Source organism: Mustela putorius, unplaced genomic scaffold (genome assembly GCF_011764305.1).
Source record: "Mustela putorius furo isolate JIRA1106 unplaced genomic scaffold, ASM1176430v1.1 tig00003845_pilon_pilon_pilon, whole genome shotgun sequence".
NCBI lineage: Eukaryota > Metazoa > Chordata > Mammalia > Carnivora > Mustelidae > Mustela > Mustela putorius.
In genome coordinates, this window is record NW_025421998.1 from 27,938,527 (window position 1) to 27,953,487 (window position 14,961).

The 14,961-nt window shown below is 35.2% G+C and overlaps 1 protein-coding gene across 3 annotated transcripts in view; it reads right to left on the reverse strand.

Annotated features, from left to right (window-relative positions):
* Positions 1-14,961, reverse strand: part of SEMA3A (semaphorin 3A) — a 466,663-nt gene that overhangs the window by 28,860 nt on the left and 422,842 nt on the right. For all 3 annotated transcript variants that reach the window (XM_004739631.3, XM_004739632.2, XM_004739630.3), the window contains 4 exons: positions 14,446-14,590; positions 11,081-11,300; positions 8,129-8,220; positions 83-124 (listed from right to left, as the gene is read on the reverse strand). In XM_004739631.3, coding sequence (XP_004739688.2) covers positions 83-124; positions 8,129-8,220; positions 11,081-11,300; positions 14,446-14,590 — 499 coding nt within the window. The remainder of the gene's footprint in view (positions 1-82; positions 125-8,128; positions 8,221-11,080; positions 11,301-14,445; positions 14,591-14,961) is intronic.

The following is a 14,961-nucleotide window of genomic DNA, read 5'->3' on the forward strand; positions in this document are numbered from 1 at the left end:
GTAAAATCTGATGAATCATAACTATGTTTATCTAACTGAAACAGCAAATTAACAAAATGACTGTAATACATAATGATAGTACCTGCTTGGTGGAAAGCTCCATTGCTGAAATAGTAGTTGGCTCCTAAAGAAGAAAAAGAAAATGTGAACTCTTTGTTCAATTAGAAAAGTCAGTCATTAACATTAATGAACATAGATCACCAACATAAGCTTTGAGAGAGTTAACTTCAGTGCCTACAAGAAGCAATGTAATTGGGAAATAAGATACATGAAGGAAGGTGCGTGCATGAGTAGTGAAGACGTGGCACAGACAAAAGGAGGATACTAATGTCTTTCAGTCAAAGACATACATATCTGCAGTTGATCAAGTTGGGTTATTGCTCATGGCAGTAAGGGAGACCATGAGACTGCGCAGCGGAAGAGTCTTGGGAAGAACACAGAGGTTTGGGGCCTCTGTTGGTTGATTTGAGAGAGGGTTCAAGGAAGTGGTGTTTGCTCCACATGGGATGTCAAAGAAAGCAGAGGAAATTCTATGATTTCGTCTCTTCATACATCTTATTTAGGACGAGGGAAGAGCAAAATGAGGATAAAGTAAAAGTTGGTAAAGAAGTAGCCATTACTCATAGAGGCAGGATAGGGGATATTTGGTCATATTTTGGTGGTTTGGACAATGTTTATGGTCTTGTCTGTTTTCAGACAGGATTACAGAATGGTCTTGCTTTTTTCTTTTTTTTTTTTTAATATTTTATTTATTTGACAGAGAGAAATCACAACTAGGCACTAGGCAGAGAGGCAGGCCCAAAGAGAGGAGGAAGCAGGCTCCCTGCAGAGCAGAGAGCCCAATGCGAGGCTCGATCCCAGGACCCCATGAACCTGACCTGAGTTGAAGGCAGAGGCCCTAACCCACTGAGCCACCCAGGCGCCCCGGTCTTGCTATTTTCTTGATTCCTCATGGTCACAGAGTAGCCTTGCCTGATGCTTGTGTTCTGTGAGAACTTGCACGCTCACATGGAGAACGCTGGGCTGTGAGTGCCAGGCCAGCTCCCAAAAACACCAACTACAAGTTGATAGTATTAGGCTAGTTTCCAGCTGTCAAGGACTGTGAGAGCTCAGAGCAGGATGAGATTACCGTATTATCAAAATGACTATTTAATGTGCAAAGGCCTACACTACATGTCTTTGCCAGAGTACATGATCTCTTCAATTTCTATCAACAGGCTATCTAGAGATAATAACTAGGGAAGTAATAACCACCAATATATTTCAATGAGTGTTCTGCTGAAGCCCATCATGAGCATATATAGTTTGAATAAATAAATACCATTCTTTGATTAACTTAGACTACCAAAAGGCTATTCACCTGAACACATTACCTTACATTCTCTCAGATTTACTTTCACTAAACTGTGCTCCATTGTATTCTTCATCATACTAAGAAGGAGACTGCTTGAGGGTTTCAGAGGTGGTTAATGAGAAAGAGGCTTAGGTGGGAAGAAGAATCTTAGAAGGCTCACTGTTTAGGTGACTATAGCTGAGCCCTGAACAAAGTGTGAAGAGCTGGATTCTGAAGCCAAACTGCATAGATTCAAATGCAAACCTGGCCACAGGTGTGATAGAAGGGGAGGTATGTAACCTCTCTGTAATTCGCTTTTCTTATCTTAAAAATGAGTATGATGGTATCTTCCCTGTAGGATTGATGAAAAGACTAAATGAATTTATAAAGGCAAAGTACTTTACAAATGTGCTTGGCACAGAGTGTTTATTCAAATCTCTTGTCTCTCTTTCTCACTCTCTCTCTCTCTCTCACACACATATACACACACAACCCCCGTATCTTTTACTTGCTTTAGCTTTCCTTTCTAGTGCTTATACATATTGTATTAATGAGTATATATAATATATATAATAATATATATATGATATAAATATAACATTTATCTTGTGCCTTGTGAGTTTCCCCTTATACCCCTGTAAGGGCCTGTTCAGCCAGAGCAGCCTCACCCCGGTTGAACTGCCATCTTGTTGTAAAACTTAAATTGACCTTGTCCCCCCAGGGGAACTTACTTAAAAGCAAGTCGGGGAAACCAGTCCCAGGTAACAAAGTCCAAATACAAGGGTGGGTCAGGCCAGGTGGAGGTATTCAATCAATCGGGGGCACATACTCTCTCCTAGGTACCAAGGAGTCTGGGCCCCCAACCTTTGGGAGCCTTTTGGCGCCAATCCTAACCAAGGTGTGATAGGCTAAATCAAATGTCTACTAGGGTAAACTGTAATTCGGTTGGTCGTCTAGCATCACTGTGTAGTTTCCTGTGTGTGTTACAATCTCACTGGCCACCTGTGTGTGGCGAAGCCCAACCACATGGCCTTTGCTTTATAAAAGTTAGTCTGGAAAGCAGGGAGGGGTCATCCTCTCTGGAGGGGCGGCCCTGACCGGTCTGTTTGACGATCTGTCTGATTCCTGATGCTTGGCGCGAATTAAAGCTTTGCTTGACCTTCGCTTTGTATCAGCCTCGCTCCTTTAATCATGGACCCATTATTGGGGTACCCAATTTTGGGGGGACCCAACACCTCAAAGCAGTGTCTGAGGTAAGTTCTTATCTGCAGGTAGGGAGCAGGAGTAAGGAATGAAGGATTGACAGGAAGGAGAAAAAGTAAAGAAAAAAAATTGTTTTGTTATGGAAGTCACCATGAGAGAAAATCTGAAGAGAGTAGACAATGACTCTCAAAATTGTTCACTGAGATTTACACCAGGAAAACTATTTATTCGTTCCATTACTCACTGGATGCCCACAGGAGTGTTAAATCTCCCACACCTCCAGTTGGAACTCCTGTCCTTTTGCCTGCTGTCAGAGAAGTCCTGGGGCATACAGTGAGGCTGACAGGATGTAAGGACAGGCAGCACAGGCATCTCATATTTTTTTTTTTCCTGTTTGTCCCCATAAGTGACCCCCCCAGCCCCCCCCCCACACTCTAATTTAGGAAAGGGATGTTTGGCTGTTCAGTCACTGATATATTCCTAGTATCTGGGATCGTTTCTGGTATTTATAAATTCTCAAAAAAATCTGTTAAATGAATTGAGTGAATGAAAGATAAATGAATGTTCTGCCAATTTTTCCTTTCCTCTTCTATCTCTTCCACTTTCCCCATTGCATTCTGTTCCTTCCTCTTAATTTGTCTGAGATAAAGGTGGTCATCTTTTAAAAAGATCTTTCCTTAATCTTTCAGTTCAGCTGAAATTCCTTCGAAAATAATCTGAGGATTCTATTCTCACTGTCTTTACTTGTTCATATCCCATTCAATGCCACTCATTCCTCAGCCCACTGAGGCTAGCCCCTCCCCTAGAGAGGTGGCCTATGAATCTTAGAAGCAGAAATCACTAATGAACTATACTGGTGAATGAACACTTTTATTCTATATTTATTATTACTGGACTTCTTTGTTTTATATGGCATGACTGACTACTCATTTCTTTTGACTGCTTCCTCTATTAAATATCATTATGCCTTGGAACTCTTTTTTTTTTTTTTTTTTTTAAGATTTTATTTCTTTATTTGTCAGAGAGAGAGAGAAAGAGAGTTCACAAGCAGGGGGAGGGTCAAGAGGCAGAGGGACAAGCAAGCTCCCCACTGAGAAGGGAGCCTGATGTGGGACTCAATCCCAGGATCCTGGGATCAAGACCTGGGCTGAAGGCAGAAGCTTAGTCGAGAGAGCCACCCAGGTGCCCCTGATTTCAACATTCTTAAATTAAGATCCTAGAATTTCTAATTAAAAGAAAATTATTTATTTTTGGACCAGTAAATTAGTAGCAGTTTGGAATAGGATGTGCTATTTGCTGCCGGCCGTTGAATTTTAATAGACAATATATTAAGATGACATCCATTTAAATAAGCTATATTTCTTTCTGAGAAATAGCTGGTGGTGAATACGACTTCCATTTAAAACAGATGTAGCTTCATAAGCATTTTTTCATGAAACTGGTTTCAATTGCAAAGTTAATTGGTGTTCAAGTAAAAATGAAATTAAAAACTTAGCATCTTTTCAAGATTTTCTATGACTCTAATTTACCATTTTTTTTCAGATATTTTAATCCAGTCCTTATTAAACTTTCGTGCTTGCAGAGCTTTTCAACCTGCTGATCCCAGGAGAATCTGACTTAACTCCCTGGATGCTAAAGCACGCGGGTGCTCCTTTAGAATGAGTTAATAGACTAGGTTTTAGAAAGCATCAATTATGTTTTACATTTGAATGGAAATTAAACTCTTTCATTTGTTAGCTCAGCTGTTCACGGAATATTGCATAAATTGAGTTTAAAATGCAAGCGTTATCAATGTAACTGCCTTGCCATCCTTTGCAGTCAATAGGACTATAAATAAAATCCATTGTACTAAATGCACAGCAACTTGATGTAACACTGCACTGTCGCAAAGGTAAAATTTTCCTTGAACTGGAAAGAAGACCCCATCGTAAGGTTATAATACCTTACTACTAATATTAACTTAATAGTACAATTAATTTGTAAAAAACGTTAAAAATTTAAGGAATTAAGAAACTGAGGCTCAACTGACTTTAATCAAGTTGTTCAGAATCACTAGTAAATATGATCCAAATACAGACTTATGATTACAAGTAATACGTGGAATTAGGTTTGTGTCTTGGTACTCCAGTACCATTTCAATACCATTTTGAATATGTAATGGCAATTTAAAATCATTTCCTATACCAATGCCAATTTTATTTCACATTTTATTACCTATTAAAATTTTATTCTAAAATGGAAATTTCTGTTACTGAGGAATATTTTTCTTTCTATACTCCGATTGGGATTTGATTTCACCCAGAAAAAAAAAGTCTCTTGGATGTAACTGAAACCAATGGAATGTTCTGTGATTAGCCAGGGTGTTTTCCTAAAACCAACCTCAAGATGGCAATGGACATAGTACTGGCTTTAATTCAGGCTTTTATATGAAGTTTGGTTTATTCAGCCTAGCAAGGACACGTACGGAACATGGTCTCCTGGAGATGATATTTTAGTAAAATTAACTTGTTGGTTGACATTAAACTCCAAGAGTATCAGACACTACTATGACTCTAACTCTGTTCCTTGTCTATTTATATTGTCAAAATACTGTTATGCTCAGGTTAACACTTTTTAATTTTATTTTATGTTAAATGGAATGACATGCAAGGTTCAAATAGAAATACAGAAACTGTAACATTTCTCTGCTTGTTTCACTGTATATAGCAATCGCTTTAATGTGTTGTGTTTTTTTCCCTCCCACTACAAAATTAAACAAAGTTTGACAGTGAAATATTCCAATTGCTAGACCACAATATATGTATGAACTCTGCCTGATAGAATAGAATGTTAAAAGTAAATATTTCTCTAAACTTTGCCCAAATATGTTTTGTCTACTTCAGTGCCAAAGAAATAATAATGACAATAATGCATAACAGAGAATATGGGAGAGAACTGGAACATTTATCTATGGAAGGAGATGTGTCCCAGGTTGCAAACTATCTTTTTATAAAAGCATAAATTAAAAAAAAAAAAAAAAAACACTTGTCTACCAGCACAATATCACCTGTTTGTACTTAATTGTAGGAGAATGATTAATAACCTTTCTCATGATATCTTAACACAAAAATGCCATTCCAATAGTTATCATAGGCTTAATTCAGTTGTGTATTTGTCTGGAAACTGCAAAATATTAACAAAATCTAATAGATTATTAAATATTTTGCTTGTGAGATTGTTGGCTTTCAACCTCTCAAGATTTTGTTGTCATTTGCTAGATTACCTTAAATTCATATCTTTTTAAACTAGAATTTTTATTAATGTACTAAAGAACATGGCTAAGGTGTGAATGATAAATTTAAAATCCTAGAGACACAAGGAATTAAATATAAACAACTGAAGGGAAATATACAACAGTAACATGACAAATACAAAAGTAAGAGAGTCTGGATATAAATAAGACATTTTTAAGTTATCATAATATTTCACAGTATCTCCTGTAACTTCACTTATAACAGTGATTGGAACATAAATTTCTAAATACATAGAGTTGGTAATTTTTTTTTTCTTTCCACTAGAGATTACTACGGGATATAATCAGCAGGATAACTTGTTGCTGTTCCCAGTTTGTTTTCCACATATTCTAGGACCTCACTTTAAGTATGGCCTTTCTGAGGAAGACCATAAACTCTTTAATTTCTCATATTTCAATTTTTCATCAATACTGATTCCTTTATTCATTTAATAGATGTTGGATGAAAATCTTTTAGGCTGTGGAGACAACAATGAACAAAGACAGCAATTTACTTTTTTGCCCCTCAGTGTCCGTGATGTGTTTGCTAAATCTAGAAGGACTCTATATTGTTAACACCAGTCCTTTTGGATAGTTGTATTTTTGAATTTGTTGGCTAAAGTATCAATGTGTATATACTGAAATGGGTCTTGGTGAACAACAGTGTTTAGTTATTACTCTATACTAGATGTAAAATAAGGCCAAAGTACATGATTCTAAAAAATCAGAATAGAATTATGATGATTTTTAGGCTTTTGAAGACTTAAACCAAGGGTTAACAGAAAACTCCACTAAATATCTGGCTTACTTTCAGTGTAGCTAAGCTAAAACAATAAAACTGTATTAATAAAATTTGAGCATAGTACCTGACACTGTCCTGGATGTTTTATGTAAATGTCTAATTTTTCTAGCTTCCTTGAAGTAGGTGTTACACTTGCTGTTTCACTGATGGGGAAGCTCAAAGAGATCATATAAGTATTCCCCAAAAATGCTATTTAGATGTGAGTGAAGAGCCTAAACTCTTTCCACCAGAACACTGTTTTAGTTGTTATTACAAAATACCTATATTCTGATTGACCAGTTATCTGTTTCAGTGCCAATCATAATTTTAATTGTATGAGTTAATTAATTAGGAGCTTGCCATTTTCTACTTCATTTTTTCTTCAAAATATTCCTGAATAGTAAGCAAGAACCTAACTGGGGACTAAATGAGATAATTCTGAGTTGTGAGATTAGATCTAATGTTTTCTTTCTTTCTGCCTATTCTTCTAATTCCAATTTATTCTATAGTTATAAAACTTCATATGTTTGCACTACTCTTTTTTTTAAAGATTTATTTATTTATTTATTTGAGAGAGAGGCAGTGAGAGAGAGCATGAGCAAGGAGAAGGTCAGAGGGAGAAGCAGACTCCCCATGGAGCTGGGAGCCCAATCCGGGACTTGATCCCGGGACTCCGGGATCATGACCTGAGCCGAAAACAGTCGTCCAACCAACTGAGCCACCCAGGCGTCCCACTACTCTTTTAATAAAAACTGAAGTAACACCTTTTATGGGCACTATTGCCCTGTCATATCTCATAAATAATTTATATCAAGGTGTATTTCAATTGAAACTCTTCCTATTAGCTAGCTATCTAAAAGAAACAATGGACATTGTAGTACATGTGATATTACTTTGGTTCTCCTCTCTCACTTCAACCCATATCCTGCTGCCTCTATCCCCAATACCATACAAATTTACCTGGGCCCTCTGTGATTCTGGACAAAGGAACAAATATCCATATATTTCTTAAGTGTGTAGACTAGGAACCCATAACATTATTTGGCACCAGTGATATAAAAACCTCAATTCTGGGGTATAACAAATGATTTAAGAAAATATAATAAAACAATTCATGAATAAGCCAAAAAATGACTGAAACATCTTCATTTGCCTGTCATTCTGATATCATTCCTTTAAAACATTCATGGACGTTGCCTCTCATTCCAGTTATACCATAATGCATGAGAGGGGAAATTTGGGGGTGGGGAGCAACATAAGTTTATTCATTGAGGTAACTTATATAAATATAAAATGTAAATCATATATTTTATTATTGAGAACACAAAATATGAGCCAAGAATATATTTCTTTACATTTTTAGATTTAACTAGCACTGAAAGTTTCAAGGTTTATTTTGACTAGTGTCTGGCTTTCTAATTGACAAGCTAATTAGAAGGGTATGCTAGACTCCTTGTCCATACCAAGTTCAGTGTGCAGCTGTCCTGGGGGAAAGACATACAAGTGAACTTGTTGACACTTGAAATTGAGCAGCACTCACCCGAAAAACTGTCATTTCTTCCAACAGAACTTCTTCTAAATCATGCCAAGTCTCCTTAGGAATTGAAACTACTTTAAGAACGGTCCCAACATCTTTGAAAGAGAGTAGAGGGGGAGAACACAATTTAAATAGATCTGAACAAAGGATAGCATTAATAAATGGAATTGGTATTTGACCCCAGACTTCCTTTTATTTTTCTGGTATAGCAGTAGCAAAGTATATATTCAAATGTATTTCATGCAACTAGATAAACTACAAACATAGCTGTGGAATAAAAAAAAAATGAATTTTTAGAAATATATGAAGCATGGAAGATGGCTTTATCCTGAACTTGCAAAATAAAAAAAAATATGTAATAATCACTAGGTTGAACTAATCGTGTTTAAAAAATATTTTAATCTCCATTATCAGGTATCTCAGAAAAAAAAAAAAAAGATAATCCTAATTTGGTATGACAGGTTTGTTGTGAAAGCGGGGACTCCTTGTGAAGACTTAATGCAGTTGCAAAATGCAAGGAATGTTGTCAAGCAACAGTAGTTGGAGCTTCCAAGCCTTGCTGCTCATCTTCCTGCCACCTGGAAGCCTTTAGTACTTAACAGGCCCCTAAAGACACCTCAATGACCATTAAGTGATGAATGACAATAACTTGATTTCCCAAAATAAACACCTTGGATTACTTTTTCCGGTGGTTTTTCAATAATGGTTAAGCAGGTTTGGCTAACAAACTGGTTTGATTAATGTCTTGAATAATCAGTTTTAGAGTACTAAAGAAATGTAAAATTCAGGCATAAATAATAAATTGGAAGCACTGTATAGGGATTTAAAGCATTGTTTACCCTAATTCTCACTGCAAAAAGAGACAAAATGTTTTAAGGAAAAGAGCTGCTGCTTTTACTCCAAGTTGTTTTAAGGGGATATATTATTTTTCCAATATTTACAGATATGTTTCTATTCCTTGATAGAATAAAGAACAGGATCTTATTAAAATTAAAAAAAAATGGACACTTAACATTTCAACATTCCAGTTCTGATCAGCTGATCAATTATTTTTAGCTTCAGCTGGCTCATTTTAGCCCAGTTTAACTGAATCATTATTTGAAAAGAGAATCATACATCAGAAAAATAATTCAATGTATTCATTGAATAACTACTGATAACCATTTTCAGGGCATCAATATGATGTGTTTTGTGAGATCAAGATAAGTTGTTAGTGAAAAAAAGAAGGAAAATTTGCTAGCATGTCCCTTGTAATGTGAAAAAAAAAAAATGCCCTCTGTTAAAAGGTTACTTCTATGTTTATAGGACTTTAGACTACTCATGACACCAAAGATTAAAGGTAAATTAGGTTAATCTACTCAGTGCCTCTGAAGGGTTTCCAGTATCCAAACATAACTTTATCTGTGTTCCAGATCTAGTTTTACCGAGTAGTATTTCAAACAATTTCACACAAATTGAATCAGATTACTTAACTAGGATCAATATACTGTGATGTGCAATTCAGTTAAAAGATAAAATTACTGTAATCAATTTACTTTGCTGACAGATGACCCTGGTCTGTACTGACCGATAGCCATCCACATCTTCAGACATTCAACATACTCATGAAACTGGTTCCTTTAAAGACAGATTGTGTCCAAGAGGAATTAAAAACTCATGACTGAATTTCTTGGTCAAATACCTGGAAGCAAGCCTTTGTTGCACAGACAATGAGTGAGGGACTTCTCAACATGTTTGGGCAAGAGGTGAAAAAAGAGCTAAGTGTGACATTACTGAATAAACTTAATTACTCTGTAGATAGATCTAATTATATTTTGACATTAACTGAATACAAATCCTATCATTTTATAATTTCTAAAGATTTATATAGCCAGCAGTTGATACTTGATTCACTAATTTTTATCAAACTGAGTCTCAGTGGGATGCTTTTATTTGATAAATTTTCTCACTTAAAAAAGTAGACTGCACCATGTTGCTAAGAATCTGACACCATTACATCTGATAACAAGTAGTTCACAATTTCGTTATAAAACTTTAAACCTTTAAAGCACTTACCACACAATGACCATTCCCCTGTAGTTAATTCAGTTTTTTTTCTGTTTCTTACCAAGGGAAAATACATGCTATTATACAAGGTTTCAGCAGAGCAGTCACTCTGCTTCTCATTGATTTATGTCAGTTAACAAAGCTAATGGAGACTAGAAATTTATTGCCTTGAAATCTGACCCTAACTACCCTAACTAGCAAGTTTCAGTTTTGGACTGGTGCTTTCAAAATAGTATTAATGAAGAGAGTAGGGGGAAAATACAATAGCAATGGGATTCCTTCTGAAAATATACCTGTTAAAATGTTTGTTGGTAATCATGGAGTTAGCAGAAATCTGTTGTTACATTTCTACAGAAATGGAACTAAAATATGTCTGATGATTCTTTAAGTCCATTTTGTTGTTCCCCTGATGAAGTTTTGTTTTGTTTTGTTTTGTTTTGTTTTCTCTCATTGTACGGCAAAAACACTAGCCAAAATTTATTTGCCAGAAGATTTGCACCCTGTGATAATTTTAAAGTTCAGATCATTTGCATCAATATAGTCCAGAAACATTGAATGTCTTGGGAATGTTACCATGGTTTGACCAATACAAATTGGGTCTAAAAAGCCAATGGCTAGAAAAGAGTTAGGATTCAGTTATAGACATCGATTGTCTACCTAATCATTAGCTTTACTGACTGCATTTATCAGCTTTTGATTGAAAAGGAGATTGGGCTTAAATCAATATACATCAGCTTGTTACTTTTTTAGTAACACCCTGTCATGGTAGATGTTCAGGATTTTTAGTCGTTTATTGGAAGTTAACTCTATCCTGACAGTGACTATAAAAACTTCCTTCAGTTCTTAGCACACTCAGTCAGTTAAACAATGTTCTGGCAGGAAATTCAGAGCTAAAATTAAAACATTTACCTGTTCCAATAAACATAACATCATATTGGCCATCTTCTGCATCCACTCGATCAACTACAATTTGTGTAAACTGATAATTTACATCTGTTTTGATCATTATCGGGCGGTTATTAATAGGAAACACTGGATTGTACATAGCTGGATGACTTCTTGCGAATGTTATAACATCATCAGGAAGATCTTTTGTAGAGTCAAATCCACCAAATGTTTTACTGGGACACTGTTAGGAGAAAGAGAATATCTTTTGATTAAAATACAGTAAATAGAATTATAAATTATACTATAATTTATAATCTCAATAATCATAAACTAAATCTAAACCTGTCAGTATTTCTTTAAAATTAAGTATCAGATAAACTAAAACATAATGTTACTAACATTAGTAGATATAATATATAGCATACATTTCCTAAACATCTCTGAAAATTCAGTGGGATTTAGTTATGTCACCATTTCTTACCTAAAACTACAAACACATCTGAAGAATTCAATGTACAGGAATCTGATGCCTCTGTTAGTGGCAACACAATATATTTTACCAGTATGGTAAAGTATTTGAAATAAGAAATGGAATATGTGACAACTAAATCCAATTAATAATCAGATTAGAGAATCTCAGAATGTCTACGGCCATACCACTCTGAACGCGCCCGATCTCGTCTGATCTCGGAAGCTAAGCAGGGTCGGGCCTGGTTAGTACTTGGATGGGAGAGAATCTCAGAATAATTTTCTTGGATACATTTTTTTCCCCCTGTGACATTACTCTAAAATACAAATGCTCTTTTCAAACTAAAGGACAGTATACACTATTTTTTACTGCTTTGTTGCTAACATAACCCTGAAAAAGCACCACAGAAAGTACCAATACTATCTCATTAATAATTAATTTTAAGGATAAGGAAATATGTTATTCGTAGTGTTTAACAATCTCCATGGCCCTGCGACTGGCTAATCAAGAGTGGACCAAGCTAAAGCGATGATGGCTACAGAGAAGCAGAAAGGATGCCCCGTGCTATGCTGGCGTAACATCAGCTCTGGATATAAATACTCCCCATAACGCAGTAAGACAAAAATGAGGAAATTCAGATTTTACTGTGTCTCTTTTCATTGCATTTAACTATGTGGTACAAGCATTCAATGTACAATATCTCCAACCTGTTACATTTTATCTTATAGCTACATAACTTTTTGCCATTTAATGTAAGAGTTCACTGGGAAATGAACTATAATTAAGAGAAGTTCTTGATTTTACAAGAGACTTATTAGAAGGAGAAATCAATCGTCTTTGCCATTACCTTGATACAGGTCACTAATAATTCATGGAAAATGAAACAAATAAACTTGTTTTGAAATGGGAAGAGTATCTATCTATCTCTGAATATGTATGTGTGTTGTATATAGAGGGAGACACACACCATAATAATGCACTAATACAACAGTTAAAGGATTTAAGGAATTTTTAAGTAAATTATAAAGTTACTTATTTAATATGTTTCACTGAGTATGTTTTTCTCCACTAGTGTTGACAAAATGACTATTCTCAGATGCCACTTTTTTTTGAATTCATGAACTCGTCCTTCTGGCAGCCCTTCTCTAATTCCTAGAGTAGGCATTACTCTCTGCCTCTGTCTTTAACAATCGGTACACACTGCTGACTTAATGTCCCATGTTTTAACAACTCTCTATGAGGAATGAGTGAGAACACAGGCTCTAGAACCAAACTGCCTGAACTGAATCCTGGTTCCTCTCCTAGCCTCAGAGTCCCCATCTGTGAAAAGGAAATGATAGCAACAGTTGGGCTATTGAATATAATATATATAAAAATATAAATCTCTTAGAATAGGGTCTGACACAATAATTTCTAATGTCTATCAGCACTGTATATGTATTCAGATCAAAACCTTTATATCTCTAATAGCAGTACAATATCCAGCACAGTGAAGAAATTCCACCGAATTTAAAGCAAAACTAGAGTCAGGTTATACTGAAAATACACTCACATAAATGAACCACAGAGATATAAACAGCCATCACCAACAAAGTAAAAGCAGTTTGCCATTAATAAATGGAATATATATCTTGTGATTTCTATAAAACCCATTTGATTTCATATAATCAATATTTCATCTTGTTTTGCTTGTTCATTCTTCTGAAAGCCTCTGTAGGTTTCTTTTATCTACATATCTAGCTGAATCATCAGCTAGAACTAATATCTATGAAATGCAAAATTTTCAGTTTGTTCATAAAGAAGTTTATAAATAGAAAAAACAAGATTAAAAGCCTCACATTTAATAAAATATATAAAATATAAATTACTTGAATTTAACGGAACAAAACTGAAGTAAAATTAAAGTCATGGCTAAAGTTCAAATATAAGTTTTTCCTCACATGAAGTTATTTCCTTAGAGATTTTTAGGATTAGAAATGTTGCACTGAACCAGATGCTCAGTCCACGTATACTATGGCCTCTGCCATCATTGATAACTTCACTCATTTTCTGCCATATTGAAGCCTTTGGGGTTTTTCTGTTGTGTTTTGTTTTGGTTTGTTTTGTTTTGTTTCTCCCTACTTTAAATTGCAGATTCAAAGCTGGTTTTATTTTGAGTTCCCTCTACTTTTCTTTTCTTTTTTTTTTAAAGCCTGAATGTGCCTCAGGGTTGCTGGAGGGAAAAAGGAGAAAGGTCAGCAAAAGGAGACAGTGTCTGTTAAAATATGTAGGTAAAATATGTAGGTAAAGAATATCTTCTTTACCTACTTGAGGGATGTGTCCCATTCCCATGGGAAAATAATGTTGACTTAAAACTTTTCTTCCTCCTATTTAATGGGCAATCCTTGAAGCCTTCATTATAACTAGGAAGAACAAGTTCAGATTATCCTAATTGTTCCCATTCTCCATGAAGGCCATCTTCAGAAAAGATAATAAATAAGGCTACCTACTCAGTTTCTACTTCTCAAAAATTTGGTTATTAATAACTGGTAAACACTGAACTTAACCACTGATGTTGTAAAAAACAAGTTTTTAAATGTACAATTCCACAATATCATAAAAAATCCTTGCTTTGCCATTGTTTATAGTCTTTGCACCTATGTTTTACATTATCCATAGTTAATACCTGTTTGTAGCTGCTTTTTTTTAACCTTCAGCATACATTTATTCCTTCGGTATTTTAAACACCTAGGCCATAAATTAATAAAAAACTATTTAAAAAAAAAAGGTGGAGGGCACCTGGCTGGCTCATTTGGAGGAGCATGCAACTCTTAATCTCGGGGTTGTGAGTTCAAGACCCACACTGTGTATAGAGATGACAAAAATAAATAAATAAATAAATAAACAAACAAACAAATAAAACACCTAGGCCACTTACAGTTCCTGGTCGTGGGTAGGGGACTCTTCCTTGAAAAGGCACCCACTGATAGTTGGGACCATCCCTGTGAGCATATGGGCCAAGGAACACCCTCCTCACATCACTCATGCTATACATACACACAGCTGACCCTTTGAAGATGTTACTAAAAAGGGAGACAGAAAAAACAACAGATTTTCATCCTTATACAGTGACAAGACAACTGTTTTTAAGTTGTTCTAAATTCTTAAATATCAGGTATCAACTATCAAGACTTAAACATAAGTTCAATCCAAATAATACCTGGGATCTTTTTCGACTGAAAAAGGTCTTGTGTATTTTAACAAGACACAAGATAACAAATTATGATTGCTCAAAAATAGAAGGCATAGACGAAACCATCATTAGTACTGATAGTACACATATTTATATCATGTATAGACAATATATGATGTGAAGATACACATTTATATACATAAACTTTGGTGGAAAAAGCCATATACATGATCTTCTACAAAGTAATATGTAATTTTGATA